General features: G+C 46.2%; 1 protein-coding gene across 10 annotated transcripts in view; it reads right to left on the bottom strand.

Annotated features, from left to right (window-relative positions):
- Positions 1–7,291, bottom strand: part of LOC118158710 (SET-binding protein-like) — a 73,111-nt gene extending 65,820 nt beyond the window's left edge. For 3 of the 10 annotated variants that reach the window (XM_035313391.1, XM_035313392.1, XM_035313389.1), the window contains exons 1-3: positions 5,026–5,480; positions 4,769–4,925; positions 2,441–3,099 (exon numbers count right to left, since the gene is read on the bottom strand). In XM_035313391.1, the coding sequence (XP_035169282.1) occupies positions 2,441–2,932 (492 nt within the window). In that variant the 5' untranslated portion in view covers positions 2,933–3,099; positions 4,769–4,925; positions 5,026–5,480. Of the gene's footprint in view, positions 1–808; positions 2,337–2,440; positions 3,100–4,155; positions 4,178–4,254; positions 4,277–4,768; positions 4,926–5,025; positions 5,486–7,200 lie in introns of those variants that run through there. The other 7 variants (XM_035313384.1, XM_035313383.1, XM_035313385.1 and 4 more) reach the window with 7 other exon arrangements.
- Between the last annotated feature and the right edge of the window lie 6,687 nt (positions 7,292–13,978).

Raw genomic sequence — 13,978 nt, 5'->3', positions numbered from 1 at the left:
CTCTGAACTCTATCTTCACAAAAAATCTCTGTAACTGCCACGAGACACACAGCAGCCATTAGAGCAGTCACGTTGCCAGTGCTTGAGCCCTTCTCCAACCAATTTCCAGCTTGCCTCCTGTACAGTGCCTTCCACCACCCCTTGATGCAAGATGCTGATCCTATAACCCAAGCGCTAAGAGCTAACTGCATGCAAAATCCTGTCTGGCTACATGGGTACAGGATACTCACCACCCCAGGGATGCTGGGTAAAGGTCTCTAGGCAAACCCCTCAAGATCACAGCTCCATGGTCATCCAAATCCCTGCTGGGGACTCCTCCCTGCCATATTGCCTCCAGCCCACCCGGCCCCAGCTCAGCAGCTGCTGTGCGGCAGCCGTTGGGTGTTATGCTAATCGATTCACTGGTGCAGTGGGCCTCTCCCCATCTGCTCAGAGGATCCACCTGCTGTGTTTTCTCTATTTTTATTTTTAAAATGGTCAGATTAGGCCAGTGCTGCTCCAAGTGCTCCCAGCCTGAGAGCATAGCATGAGCCAGCTCAGACCTCACAGCACAAGCACAGGCTGGATGCAACCACGTGTGGACTGTGATCTGCCTCTTTCCAACTCCTTATCTTTCTGCAATTAAAGTCTCACCCTAAATATCACTACACTACCCCCCTCCCCCCCGTTTCATTACGGCTAGCTTTATTTATTTAACCTTTTTAAATAGCCACATCAAAGAATGAACATGCCTTCCACAGCCATCTAATTGAGGAATAAACAGAAATGAAAGGTCTGATTTCTAAGCACCCATGTTCTTCACAGTCCATGTGCAGTACGCAGTGGTTAGCAAGTCTTTTTTCTCCCTTCTTGGCCATAGAGGGATTGCTTACAACACCTTTGCTGTCTCTGAGCGGAGTCCCACACAACCACTGTTTCCCTTGAGACTGCTGCAAGTATTTAGGGAGGATAAGGAAATAGAAATAAGACACTTCTCAGTGCTAAGAATGCAGCCCATCCTTCTCAATAGGTGGGAAAAATCTATTCCCAGTGTATTACTGGACCAAAACTCCACTGTGCTATTTTTGATGTGCAAGGAGTATGCCATTTACCAGGGTTCTAAGAAAAATTCCCCTTGATTTCTCCCCCACACAAGTTCAGCTTCCAAGGTAAGTACCTTTGAGTAACATTAACCTCCCTGGGCTCTGCCTCACATCAGTGGGAAATATGGCTGCTTCAGAAAGCAATTTAGAGTTGTCAACAGACTTTTGGTAAAGGTCAGCCTGTGAAAGACACTGTCTCCTGAGAGGGCCACTGGCAAGTAGCCTCTTCCGGGCTTAAAGTAGCCCTTTGAGCACCCATCGTGGGTATGACATACAGGAGAAGTGAGGATCTTCTGTACAGCAAGGGATCAAAGTTACATTGAACAGCGAGGCCAAGTCATCCCCTGAGCTCTAGATTGGTGCAAGCCTATATCCCAAATCCATTTGTCCAGGTTTCAGAGATATTTGAGTCTTTCATCAGACGTGGACTCCTGTCTGAACTCATCACAAAGTCTACATGTTGCTTAAGAGGCGGAAGTGAAGTATTTATATTGTGATAAAGCCTCAACCTGACCAAGGCTCCTTTGTCTGATTCCTAGGACAAAAAACACTCCTACACCCAAAATAACATGAGTAGTCACAAGGTTTCATCCCCCCACCCACCCTCAGTGCTGCCTCAGAATTTAATTTCTTTTAAAATCTAAGTATAGGACAGATTACTCAAAATTAATCCAACAAGAAAATAAAAAGGGTTCTCCTGAAATCAGCTCATATAAGGAAAATCTTTTCTTTATACCCTGTTCCCCTTCTTGACTGAATCACACACACCAAAAAGAAGAAAAATATGATGTTTAACCTAGCTTAAGCTATCAAAGAATTCTCTCCAGCAGGATATTTCAAGAAAATGATAAGCATCTGGAAGAATGAGACTTATAATGGAAGTATTTTCTGAAGCATAACTATAGCGTTGCTAGCACAATGCCGTAATCAAGAATAATGGAGCCATTTGCTTGGTATACAGGAATGGATTCAATTGTTCTCTATGCATATACTTGTACTTTAAAAATGTAATTGAAAGCTTTAACTGCCAAAAGGCTCAAGCATTAGTGCTCAGACACAAAGCAGTTTAGAAGTGGGCTCCTTCATTTATAATTCATGTAAAGATTAATCTTAAATCTCAATTATACACAAAAAGAGAAGAGGCTCAGCTGAACTTTTGATCCCTTCTGAACTGGTGCACCTGAAGGACAGCTCAAGATCACATTTGCAGCTCTCACAGCACCACAGGACGATACCAGCATGGTTTTGTCTCCTCTGTAGCCAAACAGGGTCTCATACTGCCTGAAAGTTGTGTCTCAGACACAAAGCACCTTCTTCCATCTGGTTCAAGGGGAAATACAGGAAAGTATAGGACTTACCTTCTTTTTGGAGCATGCTCTGTCCTCCTCCTTAGCTGCTTTGCTATTTTTCCCAGCTCTGGAAAGCTTCTGCTCCCCAGACTGCTTGATAGTGATTTTGATCTCAGGAGGGCAAATATAGTTCTCCAAGTTCTTCGGGGGCTTTTTAGCTCTCTTGGTTGTTTGGATCTTTAGTTTTAAACTCCCCTCTGTGAAGTTAGCTTCCTTGATGGAAAACTCTTGCTCTTCCAGCCCATCTCCTGCCACCCATTTCTCACTGTCTGCATTGGAAGTGGAATCCACATCTCTCCCATAACTCAGGTCATCCTCTTCTTCAGGCTCCATCTGCGTTCCGCTCACCAGGATCCCTTTCCCCAAGCCTGCTGTGGGCAGCATCATCTCTTCTGCGCAGCCAGAGGCAGGTGGAGGCTTTGCAGAGGCGACGGTGGCCGGCAGAAAATCCACCTCACCTCCCCTTTGCCAGGAGCTGCCCAAAGTCTCCCTGGGCTCCATAGCAGTACCACAATGCACTGGAGTTTTATTAGAGGGAAGGAGAGTGCTGGAGGGGGAGGGGAGAGAAAGGGCAAGTAGGATCCCAGGGAATGAATTGCAGCTGTCCGCCAAGTTCAACGTCCCAGTCGCCCAGAGGCTGCAAGGAGCTCAAGAGATCAGATCTGCCACTGTCAAAAGAAAGGAGAAGAAAAAAGGAAGTTAGCACACGCATATATATTGAATGCAAGTGTGGAAATGACTGAAACACAGAATGGTTGCGCTTCCCCTGCAACATTTCAAGGGCATTCCCTGATGCAAAGTGGGAACCAGCATTTCTGAGGGCTGGGTCTGGTACCCCAGAGCAGCCAAGCTGAGGAACTATAGCCACGTGCATCACTAAACTGATAAAAATGGATGATTAAAAACACCTCTTATTTCAGAGTGTACCCTGTCATTGTTCTTTTTTTAAAAAAAAAATAAAAAATAGAGGCAGATACTTGCCTCGGGTTAAACAACAACCCAGTGATCAGAGTACAGAAAACATAGCGTTGCCCTATGAGCAAGGCAGGAGAGCTTCAAACTCCCTATCTCCCCACTTTGCAGGCAAGAGAGACACTCAGCTGCCGGCTGTTGCATAGGGCACTCTGCTTCAGATGAATTATTCAATACTCACCAGGCTAGGCACATGCTGTCTGGAGCCTGAGATGCTCCCTGGGATGCTGCACAATGTAGGAGGATCCACCTGGGTCCCTTTCAGGGCATGTCAGGGACCTAAGTACTGAGGGTGATGGAGGAAAGATGAATTCAATAAGTCAATATTTTCCTCGCGCCCTTTTGTACCACTGCTCTGTAGAAAAGGCTTGGGCCAACTGAGGCAGGAACTGTGCTCTCACCCTTTCCAATATGAGCTTTCTTTGAAACACCACAGATCAAATCCCTCTGGCTGAGAGCACTCAGCTTATAGAGCCTTGGCAAAAGTTAGTGGGAGACACTGGGAATATTCAGCCGAGGCAAAAGATGTGCCACCCAATGGCATAAAGAGACTAAATCAAATACTAAGCATTTTGTTAGGAGAAAAAAAATACACTCATAACATTCTTGAAAGTGTGGAAGGTTTTTTTTGTATTCTGTCCCTAAACCCCCCCCAAGTAATCCCCTACCTCTCTACCCACCATGGCAAGCCTCTTTAGGCTAGAAGTTAGCAGAAGGATATCTCAGAGAAAAATTTGCTGCTACTTTACTACCCTGAAACAGCTCCCTGGTGGGTCAGAAGAACATCCCTTCTAACATAGGGAAAAGGAAACAAGAAGGTGCTGCCAGGAGTCAGTGCTGGGGGCACAGACCTACTCTCACAGCAGCAGCTCCCTACTAGATAAACTCTGCTACACTGCCAAACCCCACCCCTTGACCAACTGCTGGCAAGATCTGAGAACAACCAGGGATTTCCCAGGCCATTTTTAGTAGCAATAAACTGTAAAGGAGAAATAAAGAACTTGCTACCTATCACCAAATCATAACACGTACTTAAGATGCACATCTGGCAATAGGGAATAGGCTCATTTCCCAGAGATGCTGTCACTCTGGCCTCATTTAAGGTGATCTTGAAGAACTAACAGAGCCACAGCCTCTTACATGCCTGCCCTGACTCACCCTGTGGTCAGTAAGTCTCTCACTTTTACCACCAATGAAAGGACGATAATACCTACCTTGTTCAGACCCATTGTAGGGTGGGTTAGTTAATGCCCTTACACGGTTCTGATCTTAGAGTGTTGACCATGTGGTACTCGCTAATTACTAACACAATTAGTACATTAAAGCCACCCAGTTACAAGGAGCTGCTCCACCTAATTGACCGACCTTCCACCTTGCCTCTCCTTTGTGCCTACGGAGGTGACAGGAGTCAGGGTTACCTTCCTCTTTCAACCGGTCCAATCAAGAAAGACCATCCTATTTATCTGCCAGTTCAGATTGCTAATCTCCTTGGAGATGGACACAATGTACACACGCTCCTGTGCTGCAACACAAACACAAGGCGGTAAAAGCTCAGCCGTGCAGCATTCCAGGGAGTTACTGCTCTGGTATGCACAAATGTACAATGGACACTCTGTACTGACCTCTGCCCACAGGCTTCTAACCTCTCTCGATGCTGGTAAAAAAGAGCAGGCTTCTCACAGGGAGCATCTGCCTCAGCAGGATGCAGCCACCACACCCTCAGTCACCAAGGGTGTAGAGAAAGGACCACAGGCTATGGCATAAAGAACAAATCCTCTTGCAACCTTATGTCAAACGGGACATGAGATAAAGTTCCTGACTCTGTGCCCAAAACACCCTTCCCGGCTCAGTGTTTTATGGAGGCCTCGTCCAAAGCCAGGCTCCTGCCCCAAGGGGTCTCAGCACCTCAGAGTCAGTAGAAACCAGCAACATCTGAATGAAGACACCACATTACACCAGCATCAGATAGGTTCACACTAAAGTCAGCTTTAAAATCCTGCTTTAAAATATTGGCCTCCCGTCACGCCAAGAGCCAGCAAATGATGATATCACCAGACCCACGGGTAGCAACAAAGAACCCTGCACTCAAACACTACACTGAATTACCTAAAACAATGACCCAGTTATCTCCTTACTCTCCTCCAGGGTTAATAGTTAAATGACTCAGGTGCAGGGACATTATACTTGTCTTTCTTGTTTGTGCAGGCTACAAGCACTTGGTCTAATTAGGAAACCTCACTTCAGGCTCCTGAACAAGTAACCTCCTGGGTGAAGTCCCAACCTCCCCTTTCCTCAGCTTGGGGCATGCTGCAGCTGTGCGGGAGTTGTTCAGCTCTGTGCTTTCAACTGCAATGGCAATAGCTTTTTTCTAGTGCCTCCCCCAAAAGATATAAGGGGCCTGAACTTCAGAACTGGAGAAAATCAATCCCCAAACTGCCCCTGCTGAAGTCACTGGGAAAACCTCAAGTTGTGATTCAGCTGCAGTCTCCTAGGCTTCTCCCTCTTCCTCATGTCCTCTATCTCCCCAACTCTGGGCTGGCCTGCGAGCATAAGCAATAAGGGGGAGGCAACAAAAACTCGTCCTCCAGCAGCATTTCTGCTTTAGCTGGCAGAATGCAGACCTAGAAACAAGAACACTGATTTTTTCCAAGATTCCTAGCTCTATTTTAAACACCTAAGAGATGGGGGCTGCTGAGGCTTTTAAATACTGTGGTAGTTTTACTTGGGTGGGTGGCCGAGCTCCACCACAACTGCTCTCTCACTCCCTCTCCTCAAAGAGGAACTGGGAGGAAATATGATGAAAAGGGCTCAAGGGTTGAGATAAGGACGAGGAGATAGCACAGTAATTATCGTGACAGGCAAAACAGACTCAGCATAGGGAGATAGTAAGATTTATTGCCTATTACTAATGAGCTAGAGAAGTGAGAAACAAAGGAAAGAAACCAAAAGCACCCTCCCTCCCCCCCATCCACCCTCTTCCACCTCCTCCCCCTGAGCTGTGCAGGGGAACAGGGGAATGAGGGTTATGGTCAGTCTATAGTGCTTCTTCTCCGTCGCTCTGTCTTGGTCACTCTTGTCCCCTGTGCTGTGGGGTCCCACCCACGGGATGCAGTCCTTGCTGAACTGATCCAGAGTGGGCTTCCCAAAGACAGTAGCTCTTCAAGAACTGCTCCAGATATGGGTCCGTACCATGGGGTCCTTCCCTCAGGAGCAAACTGCTCCAACCTGGGTCCCCCACGGGCAGCAGCTCCTGCCAGGTCACCTGCTCCTGCGTGGTCTCCTCTCCACAGGCTGCAGGTCCGGCCTGGAATCTGCTCCGGGAGGGGTCTTCCACAGGCCGCAGTCTCTGTCGGTGCAGGTACACCTGCTCCACCGTGGTCTCCTCCACAGGCTGCAGCATGGAACCCTGCTCCACCGTGTTACTCCATGGGCTGCAGGGGAACATCCTGCTTCACCATGGTCCTCACCACAGGCCGCAGGGGACTTCTGCTCCAGCACCTGGAGCACCTCTCCCCCTCCTTCTTCACCGACCTTGGTGCCTACAAGGCTGTTCCTCACTCCTCTCACTCTCCCAGCTACTGTGGGGCAGTGGTTTTTTTTGTTTGTATGTTTTTCTTTCCCCTGTCTTAAATATGCTCTCACAGAGGAGCAAAACAACATCACTTATTGGCTCAGCTCTGGTCAGCAGTGGGGCCCTTACCAAACATGGGGCAGCTTTGAGATCCTTCTCACAAAAGCCACCCCTATGGCCCCCTGCTACCAAAACCTCGATATGTAAACCCACTACAAATACCTACCCAAACTGCCCTCTCCCAGGCTCAGGAGCATCAATTCCTGTTCAATAAGCAACTGCAGAGATATTTCACCAGCCCAATTAAGCTCCTAGAGCAAAGTGTTACTGCTAGCAGGCTTCCTGCAGTCAAGTTAAATTTGAGGAGGATAATTCACAGGTGAATGACAACAGATTTCACAGAAGTTGGCATTAGCTCTTAATTAGGGAGAAATTCAAGCTTCCTCTAATAAGTACTGAGAAATAATCAAATGCCTGTGTGCTCAGCCTAGCTGCTCATATGTCTCTTATCAACACTTCTAGGCACCTCAAACATGCTCCTAGAGGCAAAGGCCTGAAGGAGAAGACCTCCCTTAAGATCATACTAGATGCCTGCCATTAAGGGCTCCAAATACACTCCTTTCACCTGCCTCAGGCAGCTGCTCACACTTGTAAGTATTCAGATATCAGGGCCGTTAAGTAATTAAAGTGAAAATTTGCTAAGGATAAAAACAAAAAGTGAGAGCCCACTGCTCAGAGCAATTTTAAAAGATGTTGCCTGGATCCCAGAGTATGCTAATCTCAGGCATGACTGTAGCTACAGAGATTGCTTTTGTTTTAGCTATAGAGTCCAAAATGCCTTGCAAAGAAAATGAAAAAAAAAAAACACAATAAAACACTATTGAACAGGTTCTGTTCAAACAAGGGGAAACTGAGGCACAGGTCTGAGAGCATCATACCAAAAGTGAAGTGGAGTCCCACATCTGTCATGTTGTCTTGGGGTCTCATATTCTGTCATGCAAAATACAGTTACAAAATCCCTAATCTAATATCAGAAATCCTGGAAGCCTTTATGCACCATCTTTTTAAAACCATTCACCACAAAGCACTGGAGACTATATAACAATAGTTAATTATGACATATCACCTTTCACTCCAAAGACTCCTGGGTTGCTTCCTCGATTATATATGCCACTGCTGAAATGCAGTTACCTCTGGGGCAGAGGTCAGCGGACAACCTACATTACACCCAAGGGAAAGTTTTGGTCAGAAACCTGCTTTTATGAGAAGTGTTAGTGAAACTTCAGAATCCATCATGGGGGATAAAAACAAACAAACAACAACAACAACAAAACAGCCTGGCATGCAGCAAGCTGTGTTGAACTCAGTTAACCTGCATTAGGAATACAAAGAGCCCCAACCTATTTCATCATTATTGCTTTGCAAAAAATATACAAATTTCAAGCACAGTGCTGTGACCACACAGCTTATGGTGCAGAGTCTGAGCACAGCAGCACAAATTTGATGCAGACCAGGCACAGGAGTGCGACCACAGTTATTGAATGGACCGGAGTGAACAAGATGGAGGTTAAGGCTTCCTTTGTGCAAATTTAAAAGCAGACCCAGAGGATGGGGACAACTTGTGAGTCATAAAGCCAGCATGGTGCAGGCAGGTGACACAGTCTGATGTGGTACAAAGCCTGCTGGGATAAAATTAAGTCACCACAATTTATTTATTATTTTAGCAGATTTGAACCAGGAAAATGAGTTTATACAGGATCATTATCATGCACCAGCAGCATGTTTAATCTGCTGCTCAGAGTCTTGGGGCTAGATTTATCACATCTTTGAACCTCAGCCTTAGTTACTTCCTGTGCCCCTGATACTCTGCAAGAGCAACCCAGCTTTGGCAGGGAGCTGGAAAAATGACTGTGGCAGTTATTTTCCATCCACACTGTAGATCCCACAGAAAACACCCTCTCTCTTGCACCTGCCTCATGTCAGTCTGTACAGAAACAAGGCAGAAAGACTTCCCCTTCAAGAAGAAAAAAAAAAAAACGAAAAAAAAAACCAACACAATCTCTTATCAAAAAATTGGAGATGGTCTGGTGATGTTCAAATCCCAACCAAGCACAGCCCTGAGCATCCTGTCCTAGCTGACCCTGTGCTGAGCAGCACAGTAGACTGGACAATCTCCAAAGGTCTTTCCAACCTCAGCCATTCTGTGCTTCCATGATATATTTTTTGCCCTTCATCTCCAACACTGGGCAAATTGGACTCATTACTGCATAACAACTTTAAATACACTGCTAAAACTCCCATCTATATGATAAGCTATCCATCTATGGATATAGACATGCATAAAATGTATGTGGATATACACCAGATACTGTACGAGATTCTCAACTCATAGGGATAATTGTGTTCAGAATGACCACATGTGAAGGCCTGTAATCCACAGATTATCTCCAAAGCCAACTAACTAACTAGGGCATGTGATTCATTAATGGGGGGAGTTGATGCAGAGGGGGTTACACAGAAGAAAAGTGACTGCTCTCCATGCAGTCCTCTGCTCTCCATGGCATCTGCTGCTTTTGTTCCAGTCCTTCCACCTCTGCCTCTGATTTATCGTTGGTTATGTGAGGATTATTTCTGAAAGGGTGCAAGCTATCTCAGGTGTGGTCTATCCACATGAAAATAAGGTGCAAATATTAATGATAGCTACCAGAACAACAGCAGAAATATAATCTTCACTCGTTTCCTTTGGATTGGCCTGAGTCTACGGGAGTAGACAAGGACCTCCTGAAGCTGCGGACAAATTATTTCAAGTGATATTTTCTTGTGGTATGAATGAAAAGTGCAAGAGGCCTCTTTGTGTGATTGTGCTGTGTGAGTGAGAAGTAGCATCGCGGCAAAGCACTATCCCAAGTGCTTAGTTGCTTGTTGATTGATGTAGATTCTAGTAGGCATGCTACTTTACAATCGTAATTTTCCATGTGATTTTCACCCTGTTGCTTATTGTAATGTTTGCAGTGCTTGATAGAAAAATATATAGAAAGCATTTGGTTGGTTGAAAATAAAAAGGGGGAATTGTGGGAAAGGAATTCGCAGGTGGCTTTGTGCTGTTTCCCACGTCCTTGAATTAGAGATAATGAGGAAACAAGCTAGAGACAAGTGCACGGAGAAGCTAGACCAAAGTTAAATTGTTATCGGCGCGTGCTGTAGTTAGTTGCCTATATATAGTCTGAGAGAACATGCAATAAAGGAGGACGATTATACTCGCATCGAGGTTGCATTGTTACTCGGGACCATCTCCCTTTCCGACAGATGTTGTGCATTGGACTTCATTGGGATCTTTAGGTGTCTGGGCATTGTCCAAATCACTATAAATCATCTCCAGCACAGCTAATTCCCTCAGTTGCTGGAGACCCTTCTCCATGGTGGTCCACTTGCCTACTTGATATACAATATCTTCCTTGTGGGGATACCTTTCTTTCACAGCTGCCAGGGGTCGCCTCCAGAGGCTGAGGACCTGTGCCTCTCTCTCAATTACTCTGTCAATGAGCCTTTCTCTAGAGAGGGATCCCAGCTGCTTGGCTTCACTGCCTTCTAGTTGTTGGCTATTGGCCCCAGCATCCCAGCATCGAAGCAGCCAGGTGAGGATGTGCTCACCTGGATGATGACTGAAACCGTTTTGTATTTCTTGCAACTCACTCAACGATAGGGATCGAGTGGTTTCTGATTCATTTATGATTTCAGTCTCTTCTCCCTGATGTTGTGATGATGCTGCTTTAGAGCTGCCTGCCTTTTCCTCCTCTCCCTCCTCCTTAGGAGGAGCTTCTTCCCTTACTAAACGAGCTAACTTCTGTTTCCATTGTTTTGTCTTGACTATAGGGGCTACTGATACCATAGATGGTTGGTTGTTTGGGGTGGTCACAGTGTGTGTTATCTCATTAGCAAATTCAGAAACTTCCCTATCCCCTGGAGGGTGCTGGGCAGTGTTAATTGACATTTGATAGGCGTAAGCCAGACCCCAAAAGAATGCAGCAAGCTGGTGGAGTTCTCTGGTATTGCCAGCGTCAGGGCATACGTCTTTCAAACATTCTACCAGTTTTTTTGGATTTTGCACTTGTTCAGGGGTGAAGTTAAAAACCATCGGAGGAGAAAACTGTGACAGGTACCTGCCCATATCCCCCCCCACACCTTGCCACCCACAACTACTTTGCCTCGGGGCAGGTCCTTGGATGATATTCTTAATAAATTGTTTAACCTTAGGGAGGAAGAAAAAGAATAGAACTAGTAATAGGAGGATGACATCCAACCAAGGGTATCCAAAAGACTCAAAGGCTGCTGCAATTAGCCCGCAGGGAGAGAAGAACAAGGTACCACGCCTGATATTATTCACAAATTGACTGCTCGGGAAGAAAAAGAAGGCAGTGTAATTCTTCATATTTCCAAAAAGATAATCTCCAGGAGACCAGAAGGATAGCAATGCAGGGCCTGAGTACCAGACAAAACTGGAGGCCAGCATGTTACAGCACAGTGTGATAAAGAAACGAAACACAGATTTCAACACGTTCTCCGATTGGATATAGAGGAAGAAAGAGAACAGAGAACGGATTACGTACAACATAGTCACACAGGAAAATATTAACAGCAAACCGAACATTGTGACTAGCAAGTATGTTAGGTGGAATTACTTTAATCAATTCTACCGTTATCTCAACCCTCGAGCCCCACTTTGGGCGCCAAAAAGGACTGTGATAGTTTTACTCGAGTGGGCAGCCGAGCTCCACCACAATCGCTCTCTCACTCCTCCTCTCCTCAAAGAGGAAGGGGGAGAAAAGACAACACAAAGAGCTCGAGGTTTGAGATGAGAATGATTTAATTAAAGGGAAGGGGAATGGGGAGAAAAAGAAACAAAAGAAACAAAAGAAACCACAAGGCCGCAAGGAAGCACAGAGTGAAAGGAAAAAAAGTTATTCTCTACTTCCCATCAACGAGCGATGTTCGGCCACGTCCTGGGAAGCAGGGCCTCAAAACACGTACCAGTTGTTCAGGAGAGCCCCTCCCCCACGAGAGTCCCCTTTTATTGCTGAGTGTGACATCAGGTGTTATGGAATATCCCTTTGGTTGGTTTAGGTCAGCTGCCCTGGTGATGTCCCCTCCCCATCAATTGCCCACCCCCAGCCTGCTGGCTCCTGGGGGACCTGTAAACCTGTAAACACCTCCTGACCTGTAAACACCTCCTGCTGCTCACTGCTGGTCTCTGAAGGACAAAGCTCATCCCATTTGTGCCCTCTGAGGCCAACACTGCTGCACGGTTGCTGTAAAGCTGGGCTCAGTTCACTGGATTTACACCTCTGAATCAAGGGATAGTGATGTCAGAGAGCATGTCATTTTTACCTATCACCCTTGTTAAGATTAGGCCTCCGGGACACTAAAAATCAGGATGAGATGCCAACTGTGCTCCAGCTCATTACAACACAAAGAGCCAAGCCAGGAGATTTGCTTACATGGGGTCAACACCAGGTTGCTGAGCCTCCAGACCACGCATCATCACTCTCGGCATGATGTATATCCCAAGGTAGCTCCTGAGATTAACCAGCAGAATATCCTGAGCACTCTGCTGGGTGCAGCAGTGTCCTGCTACAAGGACAAAGCTTATTCCATTAACAAGAGCCATAAAACTTGTCGAGAAAAAGTGGCAACATGCCTGAGAAGGGGACTTCAAGTGCTATCTCCGTTCTACCCATCCTGGAGGCAGTGGAAGCCACTCCAAGCTACAAATTGAAAGTTTTATGGGTATTTAGGGAAAGGATATTAGCACAGAGATCAGCCACAGAAAGCAAAACCCTGTACAATTCCATCATCTGTGTTACCAAACTTTCCTAGATTGCTTCTGCTCTTGGAAAGCTGCCATCACAGTAGCCTCCTTCTAACACCATCGTGGTAGGGCAGTAATCTCTCCTTCTCCCTCTGATCAAACATTTCCCTCTGCTCTCTGAAATGTGTTGAAAATGATTCCTCTATATAAATAATTAACGAAAGCTTTGTCTTTATTTACTGCCACTATCACGGGACTCCTTCCTCTTCTGTTTTTTCCCCTCCTCCATTATTTCATTTTCATTTGCACAAGTGCCAAATACACCAGCTTTCCCTCCCTTCAGGAAAAACAAAGAAGTAAATAAAATGAAACAACACATCTGATAGGGGATGCACCAGATCTTCCCTCAGCATCCATTCCTCAGAGCTGTAAGTGATGGCACAAGGAGGACCAAAAAGGCTTTGGTCCAGGATCTATCCTGTGCCCAGTCTAGAGGCTGTACAAACAACACATCCCATGTTATCCATTTCTGCATGCTTCAGATAAGGCTAGGAATAAGGAAGGTTGGATTTTGTCCATGGACGCTTGCACTGCGGTTTTCTGTGATAAGAAGTGGTATCTTGCTTGGTGCTGTAAAATGTACCAAGAATCTTGATGTGAGCATCAAGAGGGGACTGTGGGAAAACAGAGCACATAAAGGGCATGCAAGAGGAAGAACAATAATTTGGGTATTTAGAGGAGGGCACTGAGATTGCTTCCTTTCCTTGCAGAACATATCAGTCCTTTGGCTTTGGGGGAGGAGAGGATGTCTGGGCCAGGAAAACAAGAAAGTCCCTTAGAGCCTCATGAACTGAAGGAGGCAAACGCAGAGCAGGACACAAGTGGACGTGGCTGGATGTGCACAAGGCAAAGAGCAGCCCACAGTGCCAGGACAGAGGAGTCAAGAGGCGTAAACATTAGACAGAGCGTGCCAGTGGAAGACCAGAGGACAGGAATAAAGGCAAGATAGCTGGCAGCTGCTGTGGGCAAAGGAAAGGAGTAGCCTCTATTGAGGTTGAAGAGGAAACAGTTACAGAAGTGCTGGGAGAAGTTGAGTCAGAGGGAAGATAAGAGCCTGCTGAGTACCTGCACGCCTGTGATGGTTTTACTCCAGTGGGCAGCCGAGCTCCACCACAACCGCTCTCTCACTCCTCCCCTC

Source organism: Oxyura jamaicensis (assembly GCF_011077185.1).
Source record: "Oxyura jamaicensis isolate SHBP4307 breed ruddy duck chromosome Z unlocalized genomic scaffold, BPBGC_Ojam_1.0 oxyZ_random_OJ71741, whole genome shotgun sequence".
Taxonomy (NCBI): domain Eukaryota; kingdom Metazoa; phylum Chordata; class Aves; order Anseriformes; family Anatidae; genus Oxyura; species Oxyura jamaicensis.
This window is presented reverse-complemented; position numbering and strand designations above follow the sequence as displayed.